Raw genomic sequence first — 12,453 nt, 5'->3', positions numbered from 1 at the left:
TATATGCAGAAACTGAAATGCAGCTGAAAGAGTTGCTTAAAAATATGCGGAGAATAGTATGGTCAGGAAATATGACAAGTTTATCATATATTTGAGCAATTTGTTTCCCAAAAAGCAATTATGGTGCACTTGTCATAGAAAAATGCTTTTAACCAGGGGAAACAATACAACAAACTATGTTGAAAGTTTGTTTAAAGTTTTAAAAGAGACCATACTTGGATGAATGAAAGCATTGAGCTTAGCTCAGTTATTGGATTTCATCGTCTCAAAGTTTGAGAAATATCTGCATTGTAGATACTTAGACTTTAGTTTTGAGTGTTCTTCAAAAACACTAATAAAAAAAGTTTTTGCTTGATGATAAAGGGATTCAGAACATCAGATAACTAAATAAGGACAACACTTATTTTGAAATTGACCACTATTTTGTTAATTTGGAAAACTCCATTTGTACTTGCTTTGTTGGTATGAATGGAAAACTGTGCAAGCATTTAAGTGCTGTGATTCTGAAACAAAATAAACAATCCACATTTGTCAGTTGACTAGAAAGTAGGAAATTAATGTGAAGTGGCTACTGGGGAAAAATTGGATCCAAATAGTACTCTCTTGCTACCTTTAAGTTTTAACCCATCACACAAAGCAACTTTCCCTCTTTCTCAATCTAATGATACTCCACAAATTTCTTCTAAGACACTTCCACATTCTTCTAACGATATACTTTTGAAATCTGATAATATTACACTTCCACATTCTTCAAATGACACACTTTCACCTATAAATATTGACAAATTTTCACAGCCTTGCAATGATAGCAGCATGGTTCTATCAACTATTAATATTACTTCACAGATCATTGCAGCTACTTATCAAAACTCAGACAATGAAACAGATGATGATGATTATTACATACAAAACTTTAATGATATAATTAATCAAATTAAATCTGGGTACAAAAACATTCCTGATGTTTTTAAGGCAGCAATAAAAAAATGGTGATAATGTAAACAAGTTTGGAAAAACAGAAACTGGATTGGTGTCTGCCTTGCATAACTTTGGAAGGTACTTTTTTAAACTTATTTGTGTAGGCTTGTTAAGTTTACATTAGAAATTTAACAAAATAGAACATAAGATTTAACTTGTGGCAGTTTAATGATTATTCTATGTTGTGGCAAATTATTTTTTTTTTAAAGACTAATTTTTTTATCCAGTTTTGAAGTCTGTTTAGCTTTAGATTTCTTAATTGTTTGATACTTTTCTTTTAATTTTTATTGCTGTAAAAATTGAAACTGAAAGAATGATAAATTTACTACAATATACATTCTGTACATGAATTTAAAAAATATATTGTTAAAATTTGAGCTAAACAGTGTATGGGTTTCTATTCATTTTATTTTAATGTTCTCTAAAGTATAACTAATGCTATATTCTATGAGTTAATACTAATAACTTATCATTTTTTACACCACATTTAAAGAGTTTAGTGGAAGAAAGTGTCAAATGGCAGTTTGAAAACTTATGCATTCATCTTTAATAATATGGTAAGATCTATTCTATAGAAAATTTAATAAGATAGTTTCAATATGAAAAGGAGTTTTGAAAGTGGCTTTCTTGTATTTTTTTACATTCTAAAGCTAAATTTCTTTAATTAATTAAAATGTCATGTAGGACTTTCTTCTACTAATCGCTTCAGCTGTATGATGAAAGTTGGAAGAAATTTACTTAGATTTCTTCTTTTTTCCCCTCCCTTTAGAAGTTTTGAAGTGAAGCAGAAGGAGAGGCAATCAAATACCTGTCCAACCTACAGCAATTGCAAAATGAAAATCAATTTATTCTGGAAGAAAAAGTCAAGTTGGTGGAAGACCAGTTAAGCGAGCATTACCACTTACCCGAAGAACATGCATATGGAATTTTCTCTGAGTTACCTAAAAAACATCCAAAAATAAAGCATAATTTGAGACATTTTGTTGAAAAGAATATCTCTTCCAAGTTAATTTATACTTCTAGCTAATGTATACTTATTTTATTACTATTGTGCTTCAAAAATACATTTGTTAATTGTATTTTATTTTATTTTTTTGTACATGCTTTAAAAATGTACTAGAACATTCTAACAGGATTTGTATGGTTTTAAAATAATTTGTATTAATACGGTATAAAATGTTAATGTTGTTATGGTATCAAATAGCACTTATTTCATAAAACGGTTATATGTTAAATATTTTTCAGTTTATTTTATGTAATATTAAAAATAAAGAAGTTAAAAAAAAGTATTTACAAGTTGCTCTGTTCTGTATCAAAGCATTTTCAGAAAATTAATAAAACATACCTTTGAAACCAAAGAGTTCTAAATTTTTTATTGATGTTATATGTATTCACATATATTAACCAAAGTTTTCATGTAATCAAACTTGAGCTGTTATTCGGTGAGATTTGAAGTTATTCTTTACATGTGCATTCTAAAACTTGCTCCATTACTCAATACACCATTTATTTTTTTCTTAGTTTTTATTATTTTCTGAAACACTCTTCAAAATTCTTGAATAATTTGTTAGTCTTAAGAAGTATATACAAGAAACAAACAAAAAAAAGTGGACTAATTTATAATTTTGTTTTAATTATAAAAAATAAAAGTTTAAAAATTATTTCCCATGGATGTAGAAGGGACATTAGGAAGCGAAGCAGATAGCCTCAAAGGATTTTCATCTTCCTTTGCAGCTGAAAATTGAAGTAGTTAGTAACATAAAATATAGTTTGTGCTTATTTAAAATATAAAACACTAGATATTTATGATTAGACATCTATTTAATGTAATTGTTGAGGGTTTTTTAAAAATTTTTATTCTTTTTTTATCTTTATAATTAAATTGGCTAGTCAGGACAAAGGATGAAAGGTGAAATGAAGAAGAGATTTAACACAGTGCCTCTACTTAAAAATGACGAGAACATTTTATATTATAATTTAGAAAATAATTTTTTTAATTCAAATATAAGAAAAAAATATATGAAGTATTTATACTTTTTTCTATCTTCTGTAAACCTGTATTTCAATATCAATTATAAATCTATCAATCAAACAAAGAGAGAAAAAGCATTAAGAAAAATATATCCCTAATTCACAAATTTTTTCATCCCAAGAATTGTAAAAATAATCAGTGTTATGCTGTTATTATGAGGTATTAAAAAGTAAGTCTACCATCAATAATACATATGAATTATTTTCACTGAGACATATCAAAAAAATTATTTTTTAAAACATAAACGGGTACAAAAGTCTTCAAACCATAATGAATGTTTTGATTTATTTGTAAAAAGAAAGCTTGCCCTAATTAAATTTTTCATTTTGAGGTATTTAGATGTACTCCATAAATATAGTTCACAAAGAAGGCAAAAATAGATTATAAGTATTTAGAAGATTTGTATTTTAAGTGAGTATATATTTTTTCATTAAAATAATTTATGTGAACAGAATGAACAGTAAAAACTGTGCTAAATCTATTTTGTTTTGATACTTATTGTGTAAATAAGTATCAAACGAGATATATATATAAATAAGTACCAACTAAAATATTATATATTAAAAAATTTCCAATTGAAAAGAGTTGTTAAAATAATTCCTAAAGGAATAAAAATGTTATTGTTAATTTCAAAGTACTTAGCAGTAATTTGACATGTTATATAATTTTTTGTATCATTAAATTGTTTTCATTGTTGAAGGAATGGAGACATATTATTTGTTATAGAAAAAATTCAAAATGTATTTGCTTGTGGAAATAGAAAAATATTTTTAAATGTTCTTAGAACTTAACTAATATATTTAACTCACAAATACTAAAGATAATTGTTTACTTAATACTATTACAAATACTTAATTGTTTGAATGTCAGAAGAAATTGTTTTCAAATGAAGTTGGGGATATCTGACTTCAGTTATTGAAAAATAAATATTAAAACAATCCTTTTTGAAATAATTAATAAAAGTTTTGGAAAATATATTAAATTTCTTAATACTATTTATTACTGTGATATATATTTTATATAAATAAATGAAATATGTACATTTATCTCTAACCACCCTTTTTTTTTATGGTTTACATGTAATATTAATCTGGAACATACAGTGGCTCAAAAATTGAGAGTACACCTAACTTTCACTTGATAAATCCGACTTTCAATATAAATAACATATTACCGGGAAGTGCAAACATGTTTTTATTTTTACACATAACAAATGGTTTAATTTAGAGTAAAAATAAATAAAAATCAACGAAAAATTTCTTAATTGAAAAGTTTCAGAAGCATTTTAAATAAACATATGCAGAATTTTGCCTCAAAAAAATTGAGAATACACCAATGAAATTTTTGCAATATCACGCATAGAAACAAAATATCACTATTAAGTTGCATGTCTTTTGGCTCTTATAATGGCCTCTAAACGTCATGGTATCTGATGATAATTTACTCCATTCTTCTTGCACCACTTGTTATAAATGGGTTTTGTTTCTAATTTTGTGTTTTTTGAACCACTTTTTCGATTATGGCCCAAGGCATTATTCAATGGCATTGATGTCGGGGTACTGTGGTGGTGAGTGTAACTGCTGTTTACATTGAAAAGGGCACCATATTTTGACGTTACGTGCATTCTGTTTGGGGTCGTTGTCCTGCTGAAAAATGGAATTGTTGCGACCATATGGTTCATCCAGCTTGTTGCAGAAACTTTTCAAATCATAAGCAGAAGTGCAAGTGCTGAAACTGTGCGAAATGCCATTAGACAAGCTGGATATAAAAGTAGCATGGTTAGAGAGAAACCGTTCATCAGCTTGCAAATTCAGAAAAAGCATCTGAAATTTGCAAAAACTCATCTATTGAAGACCAATAACCTTTGGAAGAAAACTATATTTAGTAATGAAAGAAAACTCAACATCTTTGGCAGTGATAGCCATCGTACTGTATGGAGAAAGCCTACTACTGCTTTGGATCTAAAAAATTTACCTCCTACAGTTAAACATGATGGTGACTCCATCATGATTTGAGGTTACATGGCTTCATCCGGGGTAAGAAATTTAATTTTTATAGATGGCATTATAAACGATGGGGTTTACTTGGATATACTTCGCAGCAATCTAAAGGAAAGTGCTAAAAATCTGCGTTTAGATGGAAATTTCATTTTCCAGTTGGACAACGACCCCAAACAGAATGCATGTAACGTCAAAATATGGCTCTTTTTCATTGTAAACAGCAGTTACACACACCACCACATTACCCCAACATAATACCATTAAATATCTGTGGGCCACACTCGAAGCAGTGGTCCAAAAACACAAAATTAGGAGCAAAACCCATTTAAAACAAGTGGCGCAAGAAGAATGGGGTAAAATATCTTCCGATATCACCAGAAATTAGTCGAATAGGTACCATGACGTTTAGAGGCCATTATAAAAGACAAAAGATATGCAACTAAATATTGACACATTCTTTTTATGCGAGATATTACAAGAATTTCATTGGTGCATTCACACTTTTTTGAGGCAAAATTCTGCGTTTATTTATTTAAAATGTTTCTGAAACTTTTCAATTTAGAAGTTTTTCGTTGATTTTTCTTTATTTTTACTCTAAATTAAACCATTTGTTATGGGTAAAAATAAAAACATGTTTGCACTTCCCAGTAATGTGTTATTTATATTGAAATTCTGATTTATCAAGTAAAAATAAGGTGTACTCTCAATTTTTTGTGCCACTGTATATACAGCAGAAAAGATCAAATCCTAAAACATAAATTCAAGAAATATAAAAATTACAATTTATTAAAAATATTTTTGTGTTTCTTCTTAATATTATTTTGATATAACTAAAAAAAGTAGCAATGAAATCACCTATTTATACGTTTTGGGGAATTAAGTAATTATCTCCCCCTATATGTAGTGGACTGGAAAATAATAAATTCTCAGCTACAAGTTTCAATGGCTGCATACATTATCAAATAATGGCACGAAAATTATAGAAAAATAAGTATTTAATTGCTGCATCATATATTGCACGATTACGTTCATATAGTTTTTATACTTCTGTGCATAAACATTAGTTAATTCGATTACTAGTTTCATAAGTTAGAAATAGAAACGTTTTTCACGATTGAAACAATTTTCTATTGGGTTTGAATTAATGTTTCATTAAAAACAAATATTTAGAGAATATAATTTTTTTAATAAAAATGAGATCGTATTGAAAATTCACTCGTATATCTTCCATAAAACTAATGAAAGTCGCAAGTTGTGAGCCAAAAAAGCGATAATTACTCTATTATGAGTGCAAAACATTGCCAAAAAGATGCCAAGGCTTAAACCAATCAGAGCACAATCTGCGAACTCGCATCTCAAACAGCCAATCGTGGAACTCCGAAACATCACGAGGTTGCCGTTGCCAAAAACTTTTCAATCATAAAGACGTTATTTCTTATAAGAGGGGTTGTATCGACCAGCTCCTTACGAATGAGATTATTGTAGCGATTTGCTTTTATTATTTTTTCTTAAAATCATTTAAATATCCTTCCTTTAGGAATGGCAGGAACTAAATTAGAAGTGGTGTATTCAGATGGTGATTTGTGCACGAATATTCAACTGAAAAATGTGGTGTTTGTATATCAATGGAATATTCATAATTTCGTCGCTTGCCTGGATCGCAAATATGAACTGTCAAGTCTAACATTTAGTACTTGTGAAAGTAAATGGAAACTGTTGCTTTACCCTAAGCCTGTATATCCGAAGGGTAAAATGCTGGCTGCATGTTTGATTAATATGTCGGAAAACGAAAAATCGTACGGAGTTAAATACAAGCTATGGATTGTTTCCAGTCAAGGTAATAAAAGTATGGTGTCGAAGGAAAAAATGTTTAGGAATCGCCTTGATTTCGATGAAAATATTTTAGTAAGCCATAAAGACCTAATGGATAAAAATCTACTGCAAAGTGGCAGTTTAGTTCTATGCTGTGAAATGGATGTGCTGCTAGATTATGTAGATCTCAATGAAGACCTGCAATACTGCCAATCTGCTCCAGTAAAGAATAATGCATGTCATCTGCCAAATAATATTTCCTTCAAGCCAAGTGAATCTGAAATCAGTAACAATTTAGATCAACGAGTCAATATCAACAAGAAGTGCTCCGATTCAAAACTTGAGAAATTTTCGTCCGATTCAAAAAATTTTGCTGCTTTATCAAATGACTTAGATTATTTGTCTGCTTTATCAAATGACTTAGATTATTTGTACGTGAGTAAGGTTTTTGCCGATGTTGTTCTACTTTGTGAAGGCGATGAATTTGTGGCACACAAGTATATTTTAGCAGCTCGTTCGGATTACTTCAGAAGAATTCTTTGTTCTGGAATAGGTATGAATAATAACGCAATTGAAATTTCTGACATAAAAAGATCTGTTTTGGAAGCTGTTTTGTATTTCATATATACGGGCAAATTACGTGATATGACTTTTGACTTTGCCTTGGATATACTTTCTACTACTAAAAAATTCTTTATAAGTTTTTTCCATGAAAGGTTAATTGACTATATTAGAAAGACTCTAACTGTGGATAATGTAACTGATGCACTCAAAATTTGCGAAAATATACATCAGAGCGAATTAAAGCAGGTTTGTATGAGATTCGTCAATACCCATTACTCTGACGTTGTTAATTCATCAAAATGGCAGGCATTGTTACAGAGTAATCCTGGAATAGCTGGAGAAGTTTTGCTCACTGTTGCTTCTCTGAAAAATCATAATATTGCTTAATAATGAACATTTACTTGTGAATTCTTTGATTATTTTTATATTGAAACTTCTTTAATTATTTTTAGCAAGAAAAATCTGGCATGTTTTTACTTCTTTATATGTGTTTTAATGATAGTAAATCCAATTTAACTTCTTGCTTTTTGTAAGTAAATGTTACCATCTGTTACACCATAACAGTAAGATTTACCTAATATCTTTTTCTTTATTGTGAAATATTTTAAAATTATATATATATATCATAAATTCTGTTTTTTAATAATCTTCAGTATCATGCACAGTATTATTTCTTTTACTCTATTGTATGACTATTTAAGAATATTTCTTGAACTTTACCCGAATATTGGAGATAAAAATTTGTTTTTAAATCATTACTTTTAAGATTTTTTTTGAAATATAAATTTAGATTGTAAAGATGTGAAAAATTAATGCTATCATATAGAAAATCATCAAATTTCAAATAAAAATTCCTAATTTGTCTGAATTATAATCATTGTAATCAACATTTTTACATATCTTTTGGTTACAATGTGTCTAAAAATTGATATGCATTACTTCGTTGTAGATATAATGCCATCATATAATTGATTGCAAAACAACTATTTTTTAAGAAATTTTAACTGAATGATAAATTTTTTGTTGTTTTGTCTAAGATCAGAAGGAATTATTTATTTGATCTGCAATTAATCGCATTTTTTCAATTTAATTTCAATTCAAAAATATATAATTTTTATAGTTTCGCTGTATTTGATGCTAATTAATCTCCTCGAACACCAAAAAATATTTAAAAAACTTATAATAAATGCAGATTTTTGAATAGTCAATGGTCTCTATTTGTATATGATAAAAAATTACTTTTTATATTATCTTAGTTTCCAAGTAAAGGAATAATTATAAAATAACCATTGAATATTTTATTCAGTGCTATAAATATTCAGTTTTATTTCTCTATATATTCTCTACGTTCGGTTTTGTTTTTCCCTCAGTGCTATAATACTTAGTTTTATCCAGTGCAATAAGTGTTCATTTGTGACAAATGTCACTACTTATTTTATTGAAAATAAATAAGACAAATATGAGATAAAAAACTGACTGAATATTTATTATGGTATTTTTAATAATATTGTCCATAAGTAATATGCTAACAGTGAACATTTTAAATTTGTTTTTATGAAAGTTCAACCATCGCCACAAAGCGAACACATCTAACCTTTCAGTATGTACCGCACATCATTAAAAGTATTGAAAATGCTACGATGTACTAAAATATATTTGGTTCTTCAATAAAATGCACTTTCTTTCTTATTCTTGTATTCAAATAGATATGAAGTGGGCTACTTAGATAAAGAGCTGTATGTCATTACAATACATTTAATTTGTTTGTATTTTCCTTTATATTTATATTACTTTTCTTTTATGTGAAAGAGAAAATGAACATGATTTTTAAGTAACAAATAAAAATTAGAGTAGTGTAGATTAAATTTCAGTTAAGAATGCTTGGTAAATAAATCAGATTTGAAGTAACTAATTTTATGAACAAGTACTTTCATCTGTAAAAAAATGATCATGATTTTTCATGTTTTTGATATATTTTAAAATTATAAGCAATAGTTAAGAAAATATCTTGGATATTACCATAAATAACATTTATGGAAAAGAAATAATTATGAATTCATGTAGAAAATATGTAATAGATAATAGACAACAGAAAAAATATAATAGATCCATAATATATTCATAAAATTATGAATTTAAATATGAATGAACCCGGCAAACTTTTATCCATTCTTATTTTATTCGCTGTTTAAAGTAGATCAAAAATTTCATCCACATGATAGCAACAAAAAAAATGAATATTATTTTAATTAGATTGTAAACTGTGAGGGTACTGTTCATGTCTTGCCGCAAAATCGTAAGACTACGAGTTTGATTTTGATAATAACTCTTCTCTTATATTTGAACTTTTTAGCTATTCAAATTTGTAAGTTGACTTTCAGGATCTGTAAGAATATTTAATGATTTCAGTGAATATATATGAAAATTCCAGAGAAAGAGTATAATATCTTTCTTCTCGAAGTTACTATCATTGTAATAACATCTGTGTTAATATATTATTTAAATTTTATAGCCATAATTTACATTTAATTAAATAATTATTATTATGAAGAATCAAGTTTTCCACTTATTAAATATTCTTCAGCATGGTCAGTGAATTCTTTTATTCAAAAAATTTCAAGGATAGTATTTTTAAATGAGTTTCAAAGGGAGAAAATATTTAATTCCCTTTTTATTTACACAACTCCATTTCAAACGTATATTTTAAGATTTTATCTGCTAGTAAACTACAGATTAACGAATTTTCAAATGATAAAAAAATGCCTTCAATTTCCATTCCTTTCTATTTTTTACAGATTTTAGCAAGTTGACTTCTAGGTTTTGAAAGAATATTTTGATGATTTCAATAGATATATATAGAGAGAGAGCAAATTCCAGAGATAAAGAATATCTTTATTCTCAAAATTACCATCATTGTAATTACATCTGTATTAATATATTATATAACTTTTATTGCCTTGAATTTAAGCTTAATTCCTTTAAACTTTATTTATTATTCTAAAGAATAAAACTTTCCACTTATTAAGTATGCTTTAGCATGGTTAAAGAATTCCTTTATTCCAAAAAGACTAAGGATACTATTTTCAAATGACTTGAAAAGGGAGAAAGTACTTATTTCTCTTTTTATTCATGAGAACCTCATTTTCAAATGCATGTTTTAAGATTTTTATCCATTCTTAAATTAAAGTTCAACGAATTTTCAACTTGTCCTTAACTTTCCTGTCCTTCTAATTTTTATAATTAGTACGATTTAATTTTATTTCACTTGGCTGATGTGTAAAATCATATTTACTTTAAAATCTATAACCGAATGTTGCTAAATGAAGCTAATTAGTTGAACAAAGCCCCAAGGGCTTCTAAATATTAATCACAGATATTTTTAAATTGGTTAAGACTCTTACACACTGCTTTACATTACCAAAAATAAAAAGATATTTCGTGTTTTGTTTAGTATTTAAGTTATTCAGGGAGACTGGTGCGTATTAAATAAATCCACAACTTTTAACAAACACAATATTTACCCAATCAAAAAATAAATATTTTAAAATTAACAAATAAAAATTTTTGGTGATGGTTCTATTTTGGCCAAAATTTCATGATGCAGCTGAAATATGAAATTCATTTACTCGTCATTAAAGCTACCTTCGATCACCTAGATAGCACCTGATGTTAAAATCTGTCTCAACTTTGATGTATTAAAACTAAAACAACTAAATTGTCTTTCTGGAGGACTTTCAGAGAAAATAAGCCTACATTTGTGTTTCGCTCGGAATGAAACCTAAAAAATCTCCGGAAGCCAATCAACTGAAGTGAGTAATTCATTAATTAAATTCAAAATGCGAATAATGTTAAAATCTAGCCAGATGTCAGAATTCATATCCATCTGCTTGAGATCATACATTATTTTCATAGCAGTCTAGCTTCAATATCACATTTTACTTTGATTATATTTATGCGGAAGGACAAATACAAAGATACGTTTCATTCTTTATTCTGCCATCTTTTAACTGTGCTTTTCTTTTAAGTATCACAGACAAGTAAATATATTCATTATTTTTGGATACTCTAACATCTGAATGGCATATGTAAATTGTCTGCAAGAAACCTCCTGAACACTTGTTAAACTTTAATCTTTTAGATTTTTTTTTTTTTTTTTCATTTCGAACTAAAGGTTCAGAGTACAAAGATTAAATTGGTTTAAATTTTTTCATTTCGAAATAAAGGTTCAGAGTACAAAGATTAAATTGGTTTAAATGTTGGCTAGCGCAAGAGAGGATATTTCAATCTTTATTTCTTCTATTTTGCGATAATACCTTTTTTATAAACCATTTTGGAATTAGTTTTGTGCTACTGATATCTTATCTACGATATTTTTGTTTATATCGGCCCTTACCTCTATGTTTCGCTCTTTATTTTTATCATTTTCACAAAATTGCAAGACAAGAAGCGAAACTGAGCCATGTGGCAGTTTGCCAAATTTTCTAAAAGCAATAAATGAAAGTGTTTTATTTATTCTCAACTTTACTCGGTATTCTCCCTTTCAAATAACTTTGTTAGAAACTAATTAAGAATATGAATAAAACATTCAAGCAAACAAACATATGTGTATGTAAACATGGCTGAATTCAGTTTATCCACGTTCTTAAAAATATTACTTTCTAATTACTTGAATTCAAACTTCGTTAACCTCTTGAGTGGCATGGGATTCTTACTTTCTTACACTTATCAGGGTCCAATTTTTTAACTGTCCAAAGTTAAGTTGTAATATCACGTAAAAACCATGCCGCTAAAATAAATGCTTGCTCAGTTAGAATTCGGTAAAAATCCCCTTTTGAAAGCATATAAGCTCATAAAGCTTTCACACTGTCCTCTTTTCCTGTTTTCTTCTTTGACATACTGAACGTATTACTATAGTTCCTGGAAATGATTCATTGTTCCTAATCTCACTGATAAGAGTGATACAAAATTTACAGTTAAAATATGCTTCCATCATAGATATTTATAATTCCAGCCAATAAATTTAGCAGCTGTAGAATCCGATAGGTAGATAAAAATACATATTGGAGT

General features: G+C 27.8%; 1 protein-coding gene across 1 annotated transcript; it reads left to right on the top strand.

Moving 5' to 3' along the window:
- Window positions 1-6,549: 6,549 nt before the first annotated feature.
- On the top strand, window positions 6,550-7,773 carry LOC129959733 (TD and POZ domain-containing protein 3-like). The gene has a single exon (XM_056072624.1). The coding sequence runs from the start codon at window positions 6,550-6,552 to the stop codon at window positions 7,771-7,773; it is 1,224 nt and encodes a 407-aa protein (XP_055928599.1).
- The last annotated feature ends 4,680 nt before the right edge of the window (window positions 7,774-12,453 follow it).

Source organism: Argiope bruennichi, chromosome X2 (genome assembly GCF_947563725.1).
Source record: "Argiope bruennichi chromosome X2, qqArgBrue1.1, whole genome shotgun sequence".
Classification (NCBI taxonomy): domain Eukaryota; kingdom Metazoa; phylum Arthropoda; class Arachnida; order Araneae; family Araneidae; genus Argiope; species Argiope bruennichi.
The sequence above is the reverse complement of the archived record's forward strand: the minus strand, read 5'-3'. Positions and strand labels throughout refer to the sequence as shown.